General features: G+C 30.5%; 3 protein-coding genes across 6 annotated transcripts; 1 reads left to right on the forward strand and 2 right to left on the reverse strand.

The window, feature by feature from the left end:
• Window positions 1-131: 131 nt before the first annotated feature.
• On the reverse strand, window positions 132-13,792 carry LOC410424 (pyruvate dehydrogenase (acetyl-transferring) kinase, mitochondrial). Its single transcript, XM_006558479.3, has 8 exons — window positions 13,690-13,792; window positions 4,220-4,427; window positions 3,925-4,109; window positions 3,658-3,822; window positions 3,114-3,289; window positions 2,594-2,818; window positions 2,291-2,510; window positions 132-2,012 (listed from the first exon to the last, which is right to left on the reverse strand). Exons 1-7 carry the CDS (start codon window positions 13,790-13,792, stop codon window positions 2,322-2,324), a joined length of 1,251 nt encoding a protein of 416 aa, XP_006558542.1. The 3' UTR covers window positions 132-2,012; window positions 2,291-2,321.
• Window positions 13,793-14,637: 845 nt separating this feature from the next.
• Window positions 14,638-18,588, forward strand: LOC552707 (protein CDV3 homolog). The gene is made up of 4 exons (XM_026444606.1): window positions 14,638-14,759; window positions 14,849-15,398; window positions 15,864-16,279; window positions 16,373-18,588. The coding sequence occupies exons 2-4, from the start codon at window positions 15,225-15,227 to the stop codon at window positions 16,509-16,511; spliced, it is 729 nt and encodes a 242-aa protein (XP_026300391.1). The 5' UTR covers window positions 14,638-14,759; window positions 14,849-15,224; the 3' UTR covers window positions 16,512-18,588.
• Window positions 18,589-18,954: 366 nt separating this feature from the next.
• LOC550955 (putative gamma-glutamylcyclotransferase CG2811) lies at window positions 18,955-21,518 on the reverse strand. 4 transcript variants are annotated; one of them, XM_006558475.3, is made up of 6 exons: window positions 21,371-21,514; window positions 20,755-20,826; window positions 20,357-20,545; window positions 19,819-19,968; window positions 19,463-19,584; window positions 18,955-19,384 (listed from the first exon to the last, which is right to left on the reverse strand). In XM_006558475.3, exons 1-6 carry the CDS (start codon window positions 21,479-21,481, stop codon window positions 19,348-19,350), a joined length of 681 nt encoding a protein of 226 aa, XP_006558538.1. In that variant the 5' UTR covers window positions 21,482-21,514; the 3' UTR covers window positions 18,955-19,347. The 4 variants fall into 4 exon arrangements, with proteins under 4 accessions (XP_006558538.1, XP_623476.1, XP_006558537.1 ...); XM_623473.6 differs by lacking the exon at window positions 20,755-20,826 and having other exon boundaries at window positions 21,371-21,517; XM_006558474.3 differs by having other exon boundaries at window positions 19,255-19,584.
• Between the last annotated feature and the right edge of the window lie 3,936 nt (window positions 21,519-25,454).

A 25,454-nucleotide genomic window follows, 5' to 3' on the forward strand; every position in this document is an offset into this window, starting at 1 on the left:
TCGAAGCCTTGTTCCACATCGAACCGAATTCAACTTCTTTCAAACAACTTCTTTACGAAATTGTTCACGTGGCCATTTAGTTAGTTCAAAGAATGAATTATAAAAGGAAAAAAGAAAAAAAATATTACACATTTTTTTATCTTGTAATATGTTTATTAACAATGTTTTACAAGTGTTTCACTCGCGTTACGTGCGCGAATTATCCCTAGATATTTATATTTATAATTACAGCTAAAAATTACAGCTGTCGTCTAGACAAGTATTCCGAGTGCTCTAAAAATTAAAAATTTATACACATAATGGGGGAACAAAACATACATTCGAAATATATCGCAAATATACCGTGGGATCATCCGTCGGATGATCCGAATAATCCACAACGGAAAACATTCGCCACAAAAAGTGACACTGTCCCTTTAAAGAAAATAACAAAATGCATCATCGATTTAAGGAAACAGTTCACGAACAATCATCTTTTCCTAAATTCGTCCTCTCTTTTCTCATTCTCTTTTAAAGAAACGAAATGTAATATAGTAAGATCGTAGAAAAACGTGCAGGATACGCGCAAATTATGCAGTCTCTTTATACGATAAATCCTAAGGGAGGTAAAGACTTAAAAATTGTTTAGTATTCTAAGGTACGCTGGTTGTGCCTGTCTCTTTGTGAAAATTAAATGTCATCGTACTCTACTAGTTAAAAAATATATAGAAACCTCGTTATACAATTTCCAATGAAATATACAGGAGCGAAATTCTCAATTTCACGTTAGAAAATCAATGGTACAACAAATAATAATAGATAACATGAACGCGACGATATTGCATCATCTTCGAATTCGATTTCTTTCTGGCTGAATTTCACACATTCATTATAACGTATCGAAGGAAATACCTTAGAATATAAACGAGACTCGAAAGTCGCGGAAATGAATTTATTGCGTATAAATCTTTTTTTTTTTTTTCTTCTATGTTTTAGTCTTATAAAAATTCATTTAAAACACACCTGAAATGCTTCTTAAGAAGAACTTGATTGTATATACGGTATACAAAATACTTTCCCAGGATAAAGTGAACGTTATCATTCTTTCTTTCAGCCAGTCCTTCCGACTCGCATGTCATTTTGTTCAACTCACATTTCTAAGCGATTGTTAAATTATCGATCTTTTTTTTTTTTTTTTTTTTTAATTTTTTTTTCTTTTTTTTTTTTTTTTTTTACATATAACATAGTTAAAATTCATAAACGCGAATGACGTCGTAGATTAACAAGTTCGAAGTTTGTCTATCTATATTTAACTAAAATCACGTATCAAATCACAGTTTTTACATTTGTGGCGTACTTTTTTGTTATAAAAATTCCTCTAACGAGTGGAAAATTCCTTCTCGCTTTTGTATCGATCGATCACAAAGTTAAGTCAGCATACAGTTTGAACAGTTTCACGTTTGAACAAAAAAACGTTCGAAAAAAGAGAATTAAAATGCTGATTTATTAAAAGCACGGCATATATGTATATATATATATATATATATATATGTATATATATATATATGTATATATATATATATATATAAAGAAACGATTTTGATGGAACGTTCAGATTAATTCTACGATTTTTTAAATATATCTTAAAAACTTAAATTTATAAAATTAATAAAAAAAATATATCGGAAATATTTAAAATGCAGTTGAATTTCAAGAATCGTGTGATATGTGAGCATTGTAACCGCGGGCACAACGAACGGTAAGACATTTTTGACGAGGCAATAACGTCGCTGTAACCATCCACGGTCATCTACGGTGAGATATATATATATATATACCCGATTACGAAGGATCTCGATTGTGGATCCTTGCTACTTCTTTACAGATATCGTGACACGAAAGTCGCAAGGCTTTTTCCACCTACAGCGGAAGCGGTTGTCTTGATTAACAATTCTGTCGAATCTCAATGTTCCGCCGATCGTATCGATGCTCGTAAGCAAAACATTCCTCATTAAAAAGGAAACACTGAAACACTAAGAGCGATTCAAATGCAAGATACATCTATCAATACATCGATCAGAAATCACATCAATAAATATTCAGTTACAAACTGTGCTTTCAATCAATTTTGAATCAAGTTACGCATAGAATACGATAACATTTTAAAAATAAATTTGCGCTAGTTCGTCTACGAGTTCCTTTTTCTTTTTTTTTTTTTTTTTTTTAAATTCTGTATGCTAAATACTGCAGCGAAGAATCTCTTCCATTCTCGACAAATGTCGACAAGGTATCTAAGTAAGTAGATACTTACTTCCTTGGTCCATAGAGATGAGAGATTTTCGTTAACAATGCCTAACTTCCATTCCACGTGGAAGTTTGTGTCCTTGGACATGACTCATACGTAATTGCCTCGTAGCCATTCCACCGCCGCAATGACTGCTCCAATCGGTGGTTGATACTTGAGTTCGATAAAATTTGGAGGAAGTCTTGTTGAAAATTGGCAATAACTCGTTGGCCTCGTTCGACAATGCCTGAAACGTTTGGAAAAAAGAAGAGAATAAAGAGCACACTTGCACTTGGGAGATAATTGAAAATTGCATCGCGTGACTTTTACCTTTAGATATACGATTGCATCGGTACCGAAACCATCGCAACTTTGGAGAACGAGATCACCGTGGAAATATCTGGCGTATAATCGAGATACTGGAAGACCGTAACCGTAACCGGCAAGTGGGACTGTGTGGGCATCGGTTTTGGTCGGCCTAGGCGCCGTGCTGTACATGTATTTAAACAAATGGTCCATTTGCGAGCGAGGAATACCACCGCCTTTATCGGACATCTGGAAAAATAGGAGAGAATTAATCGAGGCGCGAAGAATTATCGCGCCATAAATCAAACGAGTATTGATTCTAATGTTTTAAAAATATTCCAACTGATATAATCTGATCGCGAGCACGATTCCTTATCGAATATCTGATGCACCGATATTGAATATCAATGTTGGCGAAACTTAAGATACAATTTCCACGCAACAAACGTTTATTGATAAATTAGATCGTTCATAATTCACGCATCAATGCTTCGATAGTTTCGAATAATCGTTTGCAAAAGTAGATGCGCGATTTGTAAATTACCTTAACGCATATATCTTCCTTTCCACGCGACACGATCACCTCTATCGCTGGATATTCCCCGTTCGAGCTATGGTGTTCCATAACCGCTCGCATACTGTTTTTGAAAAGTTCGAACAGCATGTGGAACAAATGGCTCGGTACGTAAACTATTCTAATTTGGCTACATCGATCGTACTCTGAAAACAATCAGATTTAATTACAATCAAGATAAGCATCTTCTTCTTCTTTTTCTTTATCTATATTTTTTTTTTGTAATATCATTCTTTATATATTTTATATCATTTCTTTATATATATTTTTATCGTATAAAGAATTTACACAACAAATTGCCACGATGAAAACTTTTTTTTTTGCCATTATCCATTCTCATAAACAAATTCTCTGAAGATAATGTAAATACATATTATCTTTCATCACGATGAGATTCAAAGAGATTTTCACGATGGCAACTTTATACTATACCTATTAGAGAAAATTGGTCATGTCGGTAAGTCTACTTACTAGTATATATTACTCTAGTACAATCAACATTTTTCAAACTTGCCGTTATGTTGCTGGACTATCAATTCCGGACTAGCCATATAATATTGATCACACAGTAATCTCGCTTTCTCATACGCGTCTTTCACAACGCAGCTTATCTCGCAGGATGGATCTATGGATCCCACGTGTCTACTGTGTCCGTTTAATTCGCTACCGAACAAGAGAGCTGCAGCAAGGATAATTTTCTTTTTTAATTAACTACGTTAATTTCACGTTTAATAATCCAAGGGCAAGTGTTGAAACAGGGAGAATAAAAAATAGGACTTACTATGTTGATTGATCAGCATACGAATGGAAATTCGGGACATGAGAAATCTGTCCAAGAAATATTGAATATTGTTTTCCGTTTGGACATCGACATCGTGGGATTCTTTCAATTCTAATACACCCTGCGCCATCGTTTCCACGATGTCCTTATGCCTGTTCCTAATTTTCACCAATGTTTGACAGAATCTGGAAAAGAAGGCGACAAACAATTTTGGTTGAAAACTCGAAGGTAAAAAAAAAAAAAATCAATACTTTCTATCAGGCCAGGAGATCGTCTCTAACGTTGAAGGACTCACTTGTCTAGAGTGCTATCGTTGACTTCAACCTTCTCGAACTGCATGATATCCTCGAACGAGGTGGCGTATAAATTATTAACTATACCCACGCTAGGCATTTTCAATAAATTCTCCGGCAATAGATGGATCTCTTTCATAATGTTGGCCAATCGGACCGGCAACTCCTTCCTTAAGAATATAAAGGATTTCCTCTCACAGGCACTTAGGCCTAAAACATTTCAACATTTTCCCTTAATCGAATCTCACACTTTTTATATATATATATTTGCTTTGCGTTAGATAGTAGATAAACTGATCGCGGATTTAGAGAGAGAGAGAGAGAGAAAGAGAGAGAAAAGAGCGAATGATCTTATCGCGGCAATTTAAAATCGTTATCAAACAGAAAAGCTTTTCATAAGTAAGTTGTTTTGAAGAATGTAAGAGGAACGGAGGAACGATGAACTTTGTAAATAGTGCATCGTCGCGTAAACTCGATTGCTTCGCAAGAAAAAGACATTTTTTTTTTTTTTTTCGAAAACGCAGTTAACAAGCAACATATTTCTGATCTTCTTCGATAATCAAGAATTATCCATTTACTTTTCGAGGGAAAAATTCATCGACGTTTTTTAAAAGCATTAGAAATCGAAGATTAGAATTGGAATTAGAATCGGGAAAAAGAATTTTATCTTAATATCGAATTTATGAAATCGTAAGTAGGTCATATATGAATCACACTGTATTTATATATTCACACATATGCTTTTGTTTCTGCTAATCTCTCTGGAAAATAATATGGTATAAGCGCGACCGGTTGTTTAGATTAATATATAATGTTTTTATCATTCCTCTCGGATAACTCTGTTTACGTTGACCTCGTATCAAAGTGATACAATAGTGTCATTTTTGACATGCTGATCGGATAATACTCTTTTAAAATTTAATCATCGATCGATTTATCATCGACGTCTTTGTGGAAAACAATCGTGCTGCTTGCGCTGCACGCGGCAGTAACTTTTTTTTCACTTGTCTCGATTTAGAAGAGGGTTGGTCTATCGATTGTTTTTTAACTCGATTAACTTATTGCGTCGAATTCTATAGAACGTTTATTCTCGGTAAACTAATATATTTAGATATAATAAAGGTATTTCGTCAATCACGTCATTATTATAATCGAATTAATCTGATTTTCTTTCTTTTTTTTTTTTAATGAAAATTGTGCAACACGAGTTTCGATCGGTCAAACAGATAATAGAAATAAAAAAACAATGGATTAATTACAGTTCGTTTCTAATCGAGGCATGTTTAATTTATGCATTGTTGTTGAAAAATTGATGAAGAGTGATTCAGGTATATAAGATAAGGTAGAGATTGAGTCTCGTTAAAAATATGTTTGATTAAACTTTATAAGGTAATCGTAAACATTAAGGATAGTTGTGATAATTTTATCTTATTTATATCATTCATTCACGTGATATTTGAACAAAACATATTCATAAACGGGACTATCTATTAAATTTTCAATTTCAAATCAGAAAGAGATAAACGAAAGAAAAGGAGAAAAAAAAATTGAAATGATCGATATGAAAGGAAAACATGATAAAACTTGACCATCATTATCGATATTGTATTCCATCGGGTAACAGCTTGATCCCATTGCTCGATTGGATTAAATTACCGATATTAACTTAAATCAAGTAATTTTGCATGATCGCATACATACAAAGATATATATACAGTTGAATTATTCAATACTTTCACGAAAAATGAAAGTTCAGGATAAAATATGGATTATTGAAATCGTCTTAACTACATTTCATCATTTAATCTTTCGAGATGAAATAGAAAAGATAGATTTGGTAAATTTTTTTATCAAAAAGATTTTAAAATCTAATCCTCTATTCTCAGGCAAAATTGTGAAAAAGATTATTAATACGTATGATACTTATATACATTATCAAAAAGATTGGCAATCGAAAATATCGAATTTGTTCAAATGCCATCACGTTTTCCATTAGAGGAAATTTCATTTTCTTCTTTTTAACGAGATAGATAGCAAATGATTTACTGCCAACGTAATAAATTGCCGTGAAATTACCTATTGACTTTATCTGCATCAAACAGACCGAATAAAAAGACCTCTTGTGCGAAAACGATTTTCTCAAACTCGATTTAGAAAATTTAGTTTTTTCCGCAACAATTGTTCAATTTCTTCTTACGAAATTATTACATGAATCGCAAATAGATCCTAAATAATCGATGAACCGTAAAACTGATACCCTTCAATATTCGATATCAATATCGTTTAATCTTTTTTGCCTTCTTCTTCTTCTTCTTCTTCTTCTTCTTCTTTTTCATTATTCGATAACATTTAAATCGGTCAGTATCTCGTATGAATAACGAGATAATTGGTTAATTTTCATATCTATGTTTCTAAATTCGTGGAACTCGAACGAGTTGGATAGCAATAATAACGAGATTGTAACAATTCATCGAACGTGTTAATCGCATTGCATTTTTCTCCGTTTATTTTTATCGAGTGTTAAAAGGTTTTATAATTATCGCTTATTTTTTTCCTCATAATATCTTATGAAATTGTATTAATTAATAAGGAAAACCAGACGGATAAAAAAAGATTTGTTGTCATGCGTGATTGATATAGATAAATATAGATGGATATTTTAACGAAATTCATCGTTTCTTTTTTTCGATAAATAAAAAATGCCTGAATTTCCCTTTTATCCTAATATTACGAAAAAAAGAGAGCACGTTTAATTAACACAACGCATTGTGAAATTCGATCGATAATATTCTCAATGTTGACAATTAATATTTGTTTAATATTTCGTGCGATCGAGTTTTTTGACTTTAGGATATCAATAAAACATATGTTTATCGCGTTTATTCAATATGATATAATTAATAGAACGAAGTCTCGGCTGAATAATTTTTTATTCAAGGTGCGCAAGGTCCGTTTGTTTAATATGCCAAGAAATTCATCACGATGTGCTCGTAAGGTTAAAGAATGCATTGAATTGCAATGAAACGTGCAATGTCGCTCGATGAACTGTTTCTTTTTTTCCACTTGGGAGCACAATTCGCTATAAATTCAATCGATCGAGAAGAGAATCTATGTTTCGAAGTGACGAAACTGTATAATGTTTAATTACACAATATATAAGACTGGCAATTTTTAACAATTCGATTGATAGAATTATTTGAATAACCTCAAATGCTGATTTCCTTCGCGAATAAAAGTTTATTGAATCGTGACGACGAATTTTTTTCACGGAGAAACGCAAAAACAGTTTGTTCTCAATAGTTTTAATTAACCCTATATAAAAACGTAATAAACGTTAATGCTCGAAGTAAAGGAAATGCGACCATTGTTCGAGTTTTTAACGAACAGTTTGTCGTAATGGAATGCAACGTGGTATAAATTTTTTTTCGTGAATTTATTTCTCTTCGATAAATAACAGTTTGATATGCATATATATATATATATATATATATATATATATTTTATAAGATAGAATTGTTAATTAGTAACTTTGATCCATTCAAGAACGGAACAGGTTGCAAAGGAATTTTTAATTTAAAAAATTCTCGAGAAGATCAAAGTTGAAATTGTTTTTTCTTTTCTGTGGAATAAAAAGGTAATCGTAGAAAAGAATTTCTTTAAAAATAAATGACCGTATCGACATTTACGGAAAAAAAAAAGTATCAATCGTCGATATAGAATACAACTTATCACGACGATACGCGATAAAGCATCGGTGACCGTATTTCAATACAACACGTCACAAATTGTCTATCGTTTCATTTACCGACTCGCGCAAATCGATCCGCCATTCTAATTTTATTCACATTCGTTCCTTGCTTTTCAAGGGATCAGGGAAAATGGAGAATTTTCTTGGATAGTCATTCAATGGGAAATCTCAATTTTTTTTTTTTCTTAACTAAAAAAAGAGAAATAATAAATTGAAAACACTGTAAATCAAAAGCAAAGATAAAATCAATTTTCCTTGACAAGTTTGTTGTTTCTTTAATGCCTGTCCGTATAATGATGTGTCTATTTCCGCAAAAAGCTAATTTACGTATATAAGTTTTTCGTTCAGAAAATCTCATCTCATCTAAGATAATCATTGGTTTTAAGCTTCAAGCGATAAAAATATACGAGCGTTACGTAAGTCGAAAAATATTAATTTGTAAGGTACTATTCCACGCGTAATGAAAACGTAATTATCATCGGTTAACAATGTTAACATTGACGTATCACGCGCGAGGAAGTCGGGATTTAAACGTCGCGTAAATTTTCCTGGAGGAACAAAGGCGACGGGATGGAAAATGGTTTTCCAATTCCAGAGATTGGAGAATGGTACACACGGGGGAGTTGATCAATCCCACGAGAAATTTGAATTGGAGGAAGACACGAGGCAAATGACAGGGATTATAAATTCGTTAATTAATTTCTAAACGATATAGCCCTCGTTATAGCCCCGACCTTAGCTACTTCGACAAAACAATTTTCTTCGATCGCATAGCACAAAGCTAGAGGGCATCCATTTTCATCGGCTAATTACCTCGATTCTGATGAGTTTTCGAGAAATTTCGAAAGAACGATTTCAGGATAATTAACGAACACGACGAAACGTGACGCGAAATCGAAGGTATTTCTTTTTATCTTCCATAACCTGAAACCTAATTTTATGCGCCGTAAAACCTGTATCTAAGCTCACTCTGCTTTACGATCGAATGGAAGGATACTTTTCGTAAAAATAGCTTTATTTCCTGAACGTTATAAATTGGCAGTGACGCATTAATAAAATTAAAGGACGTGAAACAGCGTAAAGGTTTGCTTAGTAACGACGTCGTAAAAGACACTTTCGGTTGAAATTGTACGGTAAAAGAAACCGTGAACAATGATCTTATTCGTTTTAACGCACGTTAAATTCCCGATAAATTTAGGGATTAATAAACATTGAGATTTTTTATTACAAAAATTATCGATAATATAATATTAAGATTAGATAATTCGTTATTTTCATTTGGAAAAAATACATTCAGATTTCTTTAAATATCGTATCAATCGTCTTACGAAATGATTTTCTAAAATCATCAACGATATTGACTTTAATCAGTCAGAATTCAAGGTTGATAATTTGAATAGACAGATTAAAAGGAACTTTGTAAACACTGCAAACACCATAATATTGTTATGCTCGTATTTAATATTATGAAATATGTTGTCATCAAATAAATTTTAACTAAGATGTTTTATTCAATATACGTTGATATCAAATGCAGTGTAATAAATAGTAATGATATAGAATGAATCATATATGAGTCATTGTTTCATAACATTATTTGTTGAAAAATTAATTTTTATTAAATGAAAATTAATTTTTCAGACGAAAAAGGTTACGTAAATTTATTCCTTTTTCCCTTCTCTCTCTCTCTCTCTCTTTTCGTTTTTTCATTCTTATTAACATTGAAATCGGTAAATATTTTGCAAATAACTGAAAAAACATTCATTATCAGTTCGAGATCGTTTAATCGTTAAATTTTAATAAAACAAACGAACGAGTATTTTTTCTTTTTTTTTTTTTTTTTTTTTGCATCGTGCCAAACTCGTTGACAAAGTAAAAACTCGGCCAGAATGCAGTCTCAGTCATATACCAACCGATCGCGATTGGAACTTGCTGGAAGCATCATCCTAATCATGTTTTCGAACAGTGCTTCTCCATATGAGTTTGTTACGAAGATATGCAAACTTTGCATATAAATGGATAGCAATCTTTTCTATCTTTATATATCTGTTTCAAGAAAATTCTTCCCATTTGATCAACAATATTTTCCAATTTAAATTTAATAGCGTCATGAATCAACTTAAAAACAACTAGTCAATAAAGTAAAATAAAATATTCACGGAGGTTATGATAAAAATATTATTACAGGTAGAAAAATAATGATTAGTCATCGATTCTTCTTCGCTGTATCCGCGTGATACGAGTCATGTACTGTTCCATAACCAGTTCTGGAATCCTTCGACGGGAAATATAACCGGTCAGAGGAAGCAGCTGTTTAGTTTTAAAGCCTTAATCCCAATGTTCAAAGCCGAGCACACGCGCCGCAATGCACTTCTCATCGTTGCACACGCTCACCGTGATCGTTAGATAATACAACGATGAACATATCGTATTAGTGTAGGCTTAATGTATTTGAAATCAATTAATGATAAGATATGCGAGGCAAACTTTTATTAGAGTAAAAGAAATCGAGATCGTTTGAAAAATATACGATAAATGGCTAATTATTACAAAATTGAAATGAATTCTTATCGAGGTTGTTAATAAAAAGAATAAAAGTAGTAAAAAAGTTTCTTTCTTAGCTATTAGCTCAATATTGTTATTCCAAAATAGAAGAAGAGTCTAATGAAATAACCATAGGATTAATAAATATAACAATTATATACGTTTAAAGGATTTATCTCGTTTCTGTAATCGTTGTTTAATCAAGAATATAAATAGCAGAAGCGGATGGACATGCAACGCGAAAGATGTGGCCAATATTATATTGACCACAACTTTCAAAAACTCAACATTTCACAAACTTTCTTTCTCGTACATTCATAATTGAAGAATCTCTGAAATTAAATGGCTCGAAGAGTTCATTAACAAAGAGATTAAATGTTGAAATGTCTCGGTTTCGTTATCAATTCATCTTTCTTAATCGGTACAAAGTTTGTTTGTCCTTTTACGCGACAAGAGCAAATATACAAGTAAAAAACATACGTAAAAAATCAGCAATTATTTCGAAATAAGAAATTGGTGGAAATGATGTCCAGGGAGAAGAACGGGCAAGAATTCAAAAAAGAATTTATCGAGAGTTCAAACTCTAAGAATTTGTACACCCACACTTTATTGACTGACGTGAAAAAATGGCAATGTTCCAGCATACCATTCGCAATAAGTGTATTCCTATTTACCTTCGTGGAAATTGCCACCAATGACAGTGGCCAACTCGAGGAAAGGTTGGCCGACCTTGATTTTCTTCATTTTCAATCTACACTGCGTAGGTTGTTCTCTCGTTTAATTTATATTATGAATTTATATCGGTGTATCACTGATAATTCAAGAAATCGAATATTATATGTTAGTTATAGTGTTATATTCGTGCATCTGAAGATCTATAGATTGGTTGGATACATTCTGAAAGCGAGACCGACACAAAAGAGGCCACATTGATGGGGAAATACCTCTGTTTAGAACAGTAGCTATATAAAAGAGTTAAAGTGATCTACATGAACCAGATTCGCAAGGTCTACTTTGAAAGGCAAATCGTGAGATAATATTTATTTTCGAATAAATTTCCTCTTATCGAGCTCGATTTCGTTTGATTTTACTTCGATATTTGCTTGTTTCTACGTATTTTCTTTAAAAAGCGGTAGAATGCACGGGCAAAACTCGTGATTTTTTTTTTTTTTTTATTTACGTGCGAAAATACACGCGATTAATTCCAAACAGTAGGTAGTTTGGATCAAAGAGGAAACAGGATGTTATTAAAACTCGTGATACGCGCCATTAGCATATTTGTCAGTCGCGAAGTTAACAAACAAACGTTGCATAGTATGATAACAACGCAAAATGCTTTTTCCGGAATCGTTTAAAATTCTGACATCACTGTGAAAATTGCAACAATATCGGCATTAATTTTAAATCAACAAGATATGAGAAAATGTTACAATGGAAGAAATCGATATCAGGAATAAAAATTCTATTTGCGAATTCAATGAATTCTTAAAATATCCGTGTAGTAAAGTCGTAGATGGTTTTCTTTCACATATGGATTATACACGAATGAATATATAGATATATGTATATTGTATATCAAGTGGTCGATTCATTAACGGAATAGTGCGATGATGAAATACGAGGCGTGTTGGACTCTGTGACGTCTATGACGTCTGACAGTTCGAAAACAAAGGACCGACAGACGAAATACACACAACTTCGGTGAACGAGAATAAGACATGTCATTTGATAAGAGTTATGTCTTTCTTTATCTTAATGTTATTAGGAAATAGTTCAAAAAGATTTTTACATATAAAAAAGAGGTAAAAGTACATTTTTTAAATTTCTGAGTATTTTTTTTTTTTTTTTTTTTTAACAACAAATCATCGAATGAAATTTATATGCAAATTTTTTAAAAAATTTTGTTATTTTTTTATTTAATAAAATTGTGAGAAAGAATTATAATATGAAACAAATAATAATTTTATTATTATATTGAGGAATTATAAGAGAAAAAAATGAATATATAATTTTATAGAAGTGTTGGCGGAGAATGGTTGAAACAAATTCAATTTGTAAAAATTTATCGATTAATTTCAGTTTAATGTAAGCTTCGTAGTCGGATGATTAGATTCACTGTACTGTAAATAAAATTATAAATATATCGAATAAATTAGAAAATAAAAATACATTAATACATTCAGATTAATGAAACTGTTACGAATCTAACATTTTCACGAGTGCAGTGACATTTAAAGATCGATACAAGGAAAGAGCAGCAACCTTGCATCTTCTAAATCCGAAAATTTGAAAATTTAAATACTTTTCTTGAAATTTTTTAAAAAGAAAATAAATTTTTAAAGATAAAAGAAAAATATAAGAAAATATTTATAAATATTGAAAAATTTTTAAATCATTTTTCTAAAGAATTATCTTGCTAAATTTCCCGCCATAACTTATGTATAAATTTCTTGACTCTTTTTTCCTCTCAATAAGAAGAAAAATTTTTTTTTGCCATTGATATAATTTTAATCATGTGATATTTATTCAGAATCATGAATTTTTCATTTAATTTTATAAAATAAGAAATAATAATATAAAAAACAAGAAAAGATTATATATAAGTTTATAAAAAATTATACGAATTTAAGTTTAATTTTTTTCTTATAATTAATCATTTGATTAATTTTGCATATATGTAATCGCAAAGATTTTTTAATGCTCAATTAATCATATATTTTGATACGAGAAATACAATTCTAATAATTTGAATGATATAATTAAATTATCTCAAATTTTTTAATTATTGCGAATTATATATATATATGTATAAATAACTCCATTTTTGATAGAATAATCAAAATGTATGTAACGCCATCACTGACAGTCATTTTATGACGCAAATAATACAAAAAATGTAAATTAATTACGGACGATGCCCCGGAATCATTAAGGGATTCTATCGAAACGACCCTGAAAATAATGTCTTATGTTCTTATAGGGTCGTTGTTCGATTGCTGCCGTTCTCTCTTTTCTCTCTCTCTCTCTCTTCACTTGCCAAAACAATGGTAGGTATGGGGGAATGAAAGTAAAAAGGAAGGAACAAGTAAAAAAGAAATGGTTTGTCGATACCTGACACTCGAGGTTTGAAGTTGTACAAGCTATGTAACGTTTACCAATAAGCAACCTTTCCACACTCACCGAAATCGATGAACTGTTTTATCGAAAGCGGCGAAGGATTGAATTGCGAATAAAAGTCCAACATCTTGCTGATATTCCCAAGACACTTTTGTGTGAGCTTCATCTCGTTGTACGTCGTAACACATGAAACTTTTGAACTTGGTTTCCCTTCGATTTTCTTCTCTCAAATGAAAGCTTAAATTTGACGCTTAAAAAAACACTGTCAGACCTTCGCCAAGCAGAGAATCTACTGCAGGCAGGTTGAATTAGCGAGGCTTCTTCGTGTAGTACGCCGGCTCGAGGATAGGAGACACCTCCGATCGCAATGGTTCGTGGCAAGGCTAGAGATGATTACTGGTGTTTCAAGAAAGGGGTTCTCTATATGTTCTCTCTGATTTTCGCGGCTGCGTATCAAATGAAGAAAAGTGGGGTTGACCGAGGCGCCATATTTAAAATATTATGCTATCTTATCGTGTTTTTATTATTTGTGATTGTTAAAAAGCATTTTAATTTTGTATTTTGTGATAAAATTTTGAAAACTTTGAATTTTATATATGAAATTCACAATGATAAAGATTTTTAATAGGATTAAAGATAGGAAATTATTTTCATAAAAACTTTTAGAAAAACAAATGCGAATTAATTGAAAAGAATCATGTAATAATATATAGATAATAATAGATAAATAATTTGTATATTTTTTTAGAATAAAAAATGAATTCAATTTGTATTCAGTCTAATGAATAATTATGTTAATTGAAAATGAATATGCAAAAAAAAACGATAGTACATTTGCAGAAATATTTCTTGTTTAAATATACATATGTACAAATTATAATTTACAATGATTGAATAGAATCAATTAGTTTATTTATTTTTATTTAAATATGAAATTAATATATTTTTTTATTTTATTCAAGAATAATACCAGTTTGAGCGTCATTTCATATTCCGGAAGTAGCAAGGAAAAAGTGGCGCCATCAATAGTATATGCCACATACGGTAACTGTGGATCAATTAACCTCTGCATAAGTTACGTTTATGATACGTATTAACTCTTTTTACTATTTCTTGAGTCACAATTTTGATTCGTAAGTAATCTAGTTTATCGATTTTTTTTAACTTTTGTGAAACAATTCGAATGATTTGATATTTTTGAAACACGCGACTGCATTTCTAGGTTAGGTAGCCCGTGAATTTTTTTGTGTTGGTCTTCTGCTAGACAGTCAGCGCCACATATTCTAAGTTAAGAATAAAATTTCTTTGTGTTTTATAAAGCTAAAATAATATTCAGTGATAAAAGGATTGTGTTGTCCTTTATTATGATTTATCAATGTATTTTCTATGATGTAAATTGGTTCTTGTGAAAATTGGCCCTACATTTGGAAGTTCTATTGACTTCGAAGTGTTTGACTGACTTCCGGCCAAGACAAGCCCATGTGGACAGCAGCAGCGGTGCCTCAGATCACTCTGTGCTAGGCTGTTCCTCGTGCTCTTGTGAAAAAAACTTGTTCTTCGAATAATCACGACGTGTGTATCGCGAAAGTCATAACAATATGGCTGATTTGGATGATTTCTTCGCAAAAAAAGATCGTAAAAAAGCAAAAGGAAAAAAATTTACAACCACAGAGGAAATAGCGAAGAAATTGGAAGAGACGGGTAAACGTTTGGGAAAGAAATCAAAAGACAAACCAGTGAATCCGGAAGGCGAGGAAACTCAACAAACCGAGGTGATACGTTCGTTTCGTGCGTGTTCTTTCTTCTTCGTTTTTCTTTAAACTTCTGACTTTTAAATCAGAAATTGTGCACATGAAACTGTCGATTACCGTGCGCTATAGGTCGCTGCCATATTTGTTCGTGTAAACGTCATTCGTACCATTACTGAAATTAATCTGCTTTCTTGAATTCTTTAAATCTAATGTGATTCATGTTCTCTTGTTGTCTAATAGTCAAATCATTTGTTATATAATTGAATTGTTATACAAACACGAATATTTTTCGCTGTAAACTTATCGAAACAGAGCAGCTGTTCCAAGATTTATATCGCAAATGATCTTTTCGATGTTAGGATCGAGAATCTATTTCTTTGAACGAAAAAATTTATTTGATTACTTTTTTTTTACAATGTGCATCCTTTATAAATTATGTAAAAATTCTTGCATCATTTTACACGTTTAACAAATATATTTTCTTAGGATGAAGATGAATGGAGAGATTTTGAAGAAGAAAAGAAAGATTATACTGGCTTGAAAATTGGAAACCTAACACTTAACGAATCCATAGATGCAGAATCCGATGATGAAAAAGGTACAGGAGACAATAGCTCGGATGGAGAATCAGGCGAGGGTGGCCTAAAACATTCAGGTCCTTGGAAGAAGCCTGAACTTCCTCCACAACCAGAAGTAACAGAAATAGCTCCACCACCACCACCACCTGTTACTTCAGGAAGTAGTTATAAGCCACCACACTTAAGAAATATTCAGACAGTAGCTGCTAGTCCTAGACAACGAGCGAAAAATGTTGCACCGGACATACACAGTGAAGAATATTTTCCCACTTTAAATTCCAAACAGCAACAAAGCAATGAACCCAGTGGACCATGGGGCAGGCGGTATGGATTATTTTCACTGATATTTTCAAATATTATAAAATGTTGCAAAAAAATTGCATCTATTTAAAAAAACTAATTAAAATTTTATTTTAGGAAACGAGATGAAGGTACGTTTGAAGAAGTTCGTAATCGGGGAGGCAGTAGGTCATATAGTGTGCAGGATGCGCAAGCTCAAGCACCGAAGCTCTCTTTGGGCAACAAATATGGTGCCCTATCGCAAGATCAAAGCTGAAATCATCTTTGATCACTCGATCAAATGACAAACACAATCATCATCATTAAATCATCGCCTCTCTCCGTTTCGTGGCCCAGTTGCGCTATTAAATATGTTTTCTAGGATATAGAACATGATAAAGCGTGTACGGATAGAATCCATCATTGATTCATGTACCGTGCTCTAGCTTTTGACAGGTCCGATGATAGTTAAAAGAAAAAAAGAAAAGAAATCCTGTTTCGTTCGATAGGAGATCTCATTTACTATCGTGAAACTGGATGCACGATTTCTTTCGTAAAGACGCGACTCGTGCTTGCGATGAATTTCGCAAATGAACGTGAACATTTATTTTTTCATATAAGAAAGACATGCTCAAAACATACATTTTTAGCACCAGTTTTATATTTAATTTTTTAATCTATATAGTAAAAAAGATGAGAGATCTTTATTGATGAAGGAGAAAGTAAGGGGAAAACTATAAGTTTGCGTGATAGGCCGGAAGTTGAGATAGACCTTTCGTTTCTTCGCGCAAAAGATGTTAAACTTTGCGATTAATCGCGTGAAGTATTTACGCGACAGCTGTATTTTTACACGGTGCTGCTGTTTTCGTTTAGCGTGTTTGCTTTCGCGTCAGTTGATCGATCGCCTTCGAAACGTCACGGGAATATAGATTGAAACATTAAAATACTCAAATATGACATCCTTTCAAGTAAGAAGGATTATTATGTAATTATGTGTTCATTATATGAAGAAAAAGGAAGTCGATTATATTTAAGAGACTTTTCGAAGTAAGATCGATCCTGGTTGGGCCGTGGCTTTTCGAATATATCGTTTCGCTCAACGGCAACGTACGTCAACGAACACAAAAATCTAGATGAATTAAGATATATGTATAAATATATATATGTAATAATTATTTCGAAATAATTGAATTCCGGGGCTGGGCTTTGGAACGGTGCGAAAATATTGCTATAAATGTCAACACAACAGAATTGCGTGAAAGAAAGGAAGCAAAGAACGTATACGCAAAGTATAATAGATCAGATAAGTGAAATCGAGAAAACTTAAGATATAACCAACAAAAAATACAAAAAGAAGAGACATATATGCGTAAACAAATATAAAAAAAGAAGAACAGAAGACGTATGTACGCTTTTGTTAACGCTTGTTTAATTAGTTTTGTTGATTTAGGGATTTCTTTCGCAAAAAAGAAATGAAAACTGGGGAGAGGTTGGATTGAGTAAGGGATAAAGGAAGAGCAAGAATTATGAAATTGTTCTTCTGGAATGGGACTCCTCTCCTGCGAGGAGTTTGGGGTGCTAACGCTGTTATTTTTTGAAGATGAACAAAAAAAGAGAAGAAAAAATATAACTTGAAGAAATAGGTAAAAAATGAAAAACGAAAAACATGAGCCATACATACACAAGCGAGGAAAAGAAAAAAAAAACGGAGCCTTGTATAGTGAACTATAAAAAGAAGAAAAAAGGATGTGATTATTTATAATAAATTTCCTAGGACAAACTTATAAGTACTGCCTTAAATATTTTAATTTTGTGAACCATTAATGATATGTCGGTGATCTCGCGATTGGCTTTGAAAGTGCGAGAGAAACCACTCAAAAATGAGTATGGTTGCGATCGATAATTTTCTGTTCGCGCGATTGACCGTCACAGTTTTATCTCGAGAATCGAAAGCACTTTTTACGGGCATTTCCACATAGAAATATGCAAATTCCATGTGCGAGAATCTAAAGTTGCTTATCTGGTTGGACCGATCAGTTTGTTCGTTTCTCAGATCGAATCGTATATTTATTCATTTAAATTCTTATGATAATACATTTATAGTCACGAATTGAAATAAGTATTACATAATACTTAAATAATTATAAAAATTTTTTCTATTATTTGCCATTTTTTTTTTAACAAACTGATCGACTGATCTCATACTGTATTTAAGAGTCACCAATCCTGTAATTTGTCAATCAATTTCAGTCAAATGACTGGAAATAACAATCTTATCTAATTCTAAGGAATAAAATGGGGATTAGTGTCTCAATATTCAGTAAATGATAAAATCGAATATTGAGAAAGAAAAAGATGAAGTCATGAGAAAATAATATTGTTGTCGTCAGAATATTGAACTTCGCCTGCCTTTTGTTACAGAAGTTGAAATAATTTTATCGCGACTGTTAGAAGAGAAAATAGAATGACAGAGGAAGCGAAAGAATGCGCGAAAGAAAGAATGAAGTGCAACGTGGCGAACAATGAACTTAATATTAAATAATAAGAAAAACATAGAGTGAACATATGAAATTTATTTCTAATAACATTTCTTGTTTTTATTTCATTTCATTATACACATCTCAACTAAATGCAACTCGCAATACTCGTGCCCAATTTCTGTGAAATGAATAATAAAAAAAAGAGAAAAGGAAAGAATAACTGTTTTTTGCAAATAATAATACATTATGCTGTACAAGATATATTTTCGAAAATGTATACATATAAGTGTTATACAATATTAGGTACACTTTTGATTGTTACATAAAGTTTCAAAATATTCTTTTAACAATTAATTCGCTTTATAAAAAGCACAATATCGCTTCGTTTGTTAATAATTCATTGTGATGGAAATTAACGTAAGATGATTTAATCCTATGCAGTTTTGAAATGTCTTTAAAAAAGAAATAAATTCGATAGGAAAGCTCATTGTTTATCATAAAAAAAAAACATTTTAAATTGCAGAGGATTAAGTTCTAGTATTTTCATTTGACGAAAAATCTTTTATTAACTATCAGAATTAACAGCATAATGTTGAATTTTTATAACGAAGCAGCAACATATGCAAAACTTGGTCAGAACAGGTCTTCCGGCCTTATTGTACTCTCCTCGCTGGAAACAAATATATTTCAGAGGATAAAGTATCACTGAACTTCGCTTCTGTGATTGTACGAGGCATCGCGAACATACTTTTCGCAATACTTGAGTCCGTGGCTTCCTTCGTTGCTATACGAACTGTACATGGGTTTTTCTAATAAGGATGTCTTGAACTTTGGTAGAAAATATATCCATACCTTTATCAAGGTACTGACCTGAAAATAAGTTTGATAATAAATGGAGCAGATTAATTTAATAACAATTGCGTGTATTAATTGGAATAGTATATCTACTTGATATTTTGCTATTTTATATTTTTAAATTAGAAAAAAAATATTTTTATTTTTTCTTTTAAGACATTGTTATTCTTAAAAAAACAATGATAAAATAGTAATTAATTTAAAGAAAAACAATTTTAGATGTATTAAATATTTTTAAAAATAATATACCTCCTCAAACTTATCCATCGACTTGACTTTAGATTCTGGAGCAAATAATACATTTTCTTCTGATCGTTTATAAAAAGCTGGATGTTCTTCTAATTCGTCTAATTTTTTTAACATTTTTGAATCGACATCATATACTTCACCAAAAACATGCTGCTCATAAAAAAATATAAAAAAAAAAAATAATACAATTACTACTACATATTAATTATATAGAATAATTCAAAAATTTAATTCAAACATTAACAAAGTTCCAATACAAATGTAATTATAAACAAAAATTTAAAATGCTTAATTTATCTTATAACAATATTAATATTAGAATTATAAAATACAAAATCATAAAAAAAAAATTTATAATAATTCTATAAAAGTTTAGTAATTTATAAATAAAAGATATTTAATTTAATGTAAATTAAAAATAATCTTAAAAAAAATTAAACGTATAATGAATGCTGTTACTGTGTATTAACAATTCGACAAAATTAGTTGTATAGTAACATTATCTATATTAATACTATCAAATCCATGCAATACTCACGTGACCAAAACCAGGTTTCTTCAACAAAAATGGTATATTATAATCAGTTGCAATTATTAACGGATATGGAATAGTAGTCCTTCCAAGTCCCAAGAATTTTGCATAACCATTTTCAGTGTCTTGAATCAAACAGTGATTGGGTTCTCCTCGTTTTAGTGTTCCATACACGAACACTCGCTGTAGAGGATTCTTGAACAAATTTTCGTACATTTTGAACTTCAATTAAATCTTTAGATTGTTTAGAAGATAATTATTTGTCTCATCATCAAACTATTGTTTTAATGATAAAATTTTTTAATTTTATCTAAACAATTCACTTTACTATCTGCAACTGTATGAGAAGTTTCAAGTTTTCTTTCAAGATGGTGATATTAGTCAAAAACTATTAACAAGTTCACCTTGTTGTCGGTAATGTACGCCAAGTTTGAGTATTTTTGAGTATTTTTAAAGATGGCACTACTGGTTAAATGCTAAAAAAAAAGATAACACTTTGGTTATGGCAAACCGTTTTATTTGTATTTTTGAAAAGAACGAATCACGGTAATCAATAGTTCACTACTGAATATTAAAATTCTTGAAATACTTTCGTATCTTTAAATATAATTATTATTAATGATTGGAAAATTAATAATAAATTACTTAAAAAGCAAATGACGACGACACACCCAACTATCTTTTGCACATGTTTCGACACACTAGAGGTCGTATGTGTTCACTTATTTGCCGGATACCGGTTTCGTCATCGACTGTACCCCATTTCCGGCATTCATTTGCGTGAAAAAATAAAACAGTATATCTAGAACATTGCGTATGATATTTTTAAATACAATTATTTTGGGCTTCTCAGCTATCTCAGTTTGTCTATGGTTTTTGTTTGAAATATATAAATAATTTTATTAATTTATCTTATAATGCAATTTTCATTTGACTATCAATTTAAAGATTAATATGATCAAATTATTAAAACCAATAATAGTAAAAAAAATAGTGAAAAAAGTTGATTGTAAGGTTTACCTTGTTTGATAGAAACGAAATATCTTCGATTTTCGGTAGATCATATAACGTATAGATTTCTAAAAACGCGATATTCGTTAACACTGCCGCGGCTGCAATGTGAAACAACATTGTCGTAAATTGCAACGCGGCAAAACTAATGATCAGGCATACAGTATGTATAACTCTGGCCTCGCTGTCGCATGAAAGTCCAAAGGTTAAACGATAAGAGCTTTCGCATGACAAAATCACGCCATTTCATTTTTCCTTTCGATTAATTTTGCCGATTTTTTCCAACTTTCTATTTTTTTCCAATAAATTTAAAAGAATATGATATATCTATTCCTCGTCATTTTAATTATTATTTGAAGAAACATTGCATTGGTTATCTCATTAAATTAATTCCACGAATTAGAAAGATACAAATAATATTTTTTAATAGTAATTTTATTTGTAGAAATTTATGCGAATTTTTAAAAAACTTATATTTATGATAAATTATTAATGCAAACATTTTGCCGTAAAATTTCGCAATCTTTTGACACAAATTCTCGAAAAGCATTATTTTTCAGAGATTCCCCAGTTTGTCTTTGTTGTAAAATTTTTTCGAATATGTGCCACTCTCTTTCTTCTTTCTTCTTAATATTGTTTCCCTTGAAATTTAGATTTATATATACAATATAATAAATTAATTTTAGATAGAATTTTAATTACCTCGATGAGAACATATAAAAGACCTTTGCTTGTATTGCCACGTAACATATAATTCTGATAATAGAGACAGTTTATCAATTCTTCTAAAACATTTTTCGTTAAATGATTATCTAAATGAAAAAGATCTTATTTCAGATTTCTCATTATTCAAAATAAATTATAAATATTTACAGCTTAAATCTAAGTATTGTAATTCCAAATTTCCAATTGCCATTATTTCTCCATGCATTGGATAACTTTCTTTCCTAAAAGGATGGGATGGCATTTCATCTTCCACTATTGTTTTAAATTTCTGTGAATTTTAAATTAAATTTTAAAAAAATAACCAATCTAGATCATGTGTTGTTAAAAGTTTCTATAGATTTCATTCATTACATGCATAAAATCTGAATCTTCAATTAAATTTCCTTCTTCTTTTATTATCATTGAAGAATCTTGAAGAGCTAAAAAAATAATTTATTCTTTTATAAAAAGGAAGTTGATAGAAAAATATATCATTTTCACGATATATACATTTTTTAGATTTTCGATTTTGCCGTGTTTTAAATTTATTATTAACATTTTTTTTTACTGATTCTCCATTTATGCTTTTATCAATTTCTTCCATTTTTTTCTTTTCCATCTATTAAATATTTAATAATTATATAAAAAAAATTTATACATTTTTTTTTAAAACTATGGAAGAAGTTTAATAAATATTTGATTACCCATTCATCCAACAATGCCAGTTCAGCGAATTTTCTACGACGCAGTTCTACAATTTCTTCATGTTTTAAAGTAATCCTAACTTAATCGATTAAATATATTATTTAATGTTAGATATTAATCAATATAGTATGAATCAGAATAAATTATAATACATTTTAAGTTCTTGTACTATTAATGATGCTCCTTCATCACATATTCTATTCCCAAGTAAAACTAAGCAGCTTAAAGATCTGTAATTGTAAAAAAACTTAGATTGTAATTGTAAGTTGTGTTTGATAAATAATAAAATATTTTTCTTTCTTTTACAGATATTATTTCAATGAATATTGAATAATGAACAATGAACGAAAAGAATAAAAAATAGATTGCGATATAGTACTATCATATTATTATATTTATTATGTTATATTATATTTTGAATGCTGTACATATAATGAAGCAATGATTGGAAATATTTGTAATTACAAGAATAACAATTTTTATAATTGATTTGAAACAATATAACAGCTTAAAAAGGTAAGTAACAAATAAATATATACTAGTTAATTTTTGTCTTTAAAATTGCATTTTCTTTCAAATTATACATTTCCGATAAAAACATTCTCAATATGTTAGAAGTTTGATTGCAAAACTTGTGCAATCGGATTTCTCTTAGTGTCATCTCTTTTAGATTTATATTCTTCTGTTACAAAATTTAAAATATGGACAAAATTCTTTCTATTGTCCAAATTTTAACTTTCAACCAGAAGCAAATATATTTCAACAAGAGATGGCACGTGATATTTGTAAGAAATTGTTTAATTCAAAAATTTTGTTTAAAATTACAGATAAAATTTTTGGCCAGAAATACGAACTTCTACAGGAGGATATAATTAAAGGATATCAAGAAGTGGTCAAGAAGTTTTTTCAAGAATTTTTGCCTTGAAGAATTAAACACGTTATTATTAATAACCAAAATATAGATAAATTAATTAATAATTAAAAAATATGTAATTGTAATTGTAAATTATATTCAATAAACATCATTTTTCAATAATGAATGAGTTCTTCATTTATAAAACCTTTATTCCTATATTCCTTTTAGATTAAAAAATATGTAATTCTAATTATAAATTATATTCAATAAACGACATTTTTCAATAAATGAATGAGTACTTTCTTTAAAAATCCTTTATTCCTGTATTCCTTCTAGTACCTTAAATTTACGAAAACAGCTACGAAAAAACTGAGAGCGTCATAATATAGCCCTTTCGAAACCAATCAACTTTTATTTGAAACGTTTTTTAATATTCTGAATAAGAAGCGAGATATTAAAAAAAAGGTAGAAACGAAATTTCGGCGACCGAAGAAAAATTTTTGGCCAAAAATTCGACTTTGTATTAGGAGAACATGATATGACAGGAGGTCGACCTCCTACAAATTTTTAATTTTTGCTATACCTTTTAAACTATTGGTTTTTCGCTATAAGTGGGTTAATACTTTTTTATAGGAAATTTTATGCTCTATCGATTGGCGCAATAAAAAATACATGTTATCGTTAAAAAAAACAAAGTTGTGCTAAAAAGCTCCTTATTGGTCAACCTACTAAAAAACTAAGGGCGTCGTAATATAGCCCTTTCGAAACCAATCAACTTTTATTTGAAACGTTTTTTAATATTCTGAATAATAAGCGAGATATTAAAAAAAAGGTAGAAACGAAATTTCGGCGACCGAAGAAAAATTTTTGGCCAAAAATTCGACTTTGTATTAGGAGAACATGATATGACAGGAGGTCGACCTCCTACAAATTTTTAATTTTTGTTATATCTTTTAAACTATTGGTTTTTCGCTATAAGTGGGTTAATACTTTTTTATAGGAAATTTTATGCTCTATCGATTGGCGCAATAAAAAATACATGTTATCGGTAAAAAAAACAAAGTTGTGCTAAAAAAGCTCCTTATTGGTCAACCTACTAAAAAACTAAGGGCATCATAATATAGCCCTTTCGAAACCAATCAACTTTTATTTGAAACGTTTTTTAATATTCTGAATAATAAGCGAGATATTAAAAAAAGGTAGAAACGAAATTTCGGCGACCGAAGAAAAATTTTTGGCCAAAATTCGACTTTGTATTAGGAGAACATGATATGACAGGAGGTCGACCTCCTACAAATTTTTAATTTTTGCTATATCTTTTAAACTATTGGTTTTTCGCTATAAGTGGGTTAATACTTTTTTATAGGAAATTTTATGCTCTATCGATTGGCGCAATAAAAATACATGTTATCGGTAAAAAAACAAATTGTGCTAAAAAAGCTCCTTATTGGTCAACCTACTAAAAAACTAAGAGCGTCATAATATAGCCCTTTCGAAACCAATCGACTTTTATTTGAAACGTTTTTTAATATTCTGAATAATAAGCGAGATATTAAAAAAAGGTAGAAACGAAATTTCGGCGACCGAAGAAAAATTTTTGGCCAAAATTCGACTTTGTATTAGGAGAACATGATATGACAGGAGGTCGACCTCCTACAAATTTTTAATTTTTGCTATATCTTTTAAACTATTGGTTTTTCGCTATAAGTGGGTTAATACTTTTTTATAGGAAATTTTATGCTCTATCGATTGGCGCAATAAAAATACATGTTATCGGTAAAAAAACAAAGTTGTGCTAAAAAAGCTCCTTATTGGTCAACCTACTAA

The sequence above is a fragment of the Apis mellifera genome, linkage group LG13, assembly GCF_003254395.2.
Source record: "Apis mellifera strain DH4 linkage group LG13, Amel_HAv3.1, whole genome shotgun sequence".
Lineage (NCBI taxonomy): Eukaryota > Metazoa > Arthropoda > Insecta > Hymenoptera > Apidae > Apis > Apis mellifera.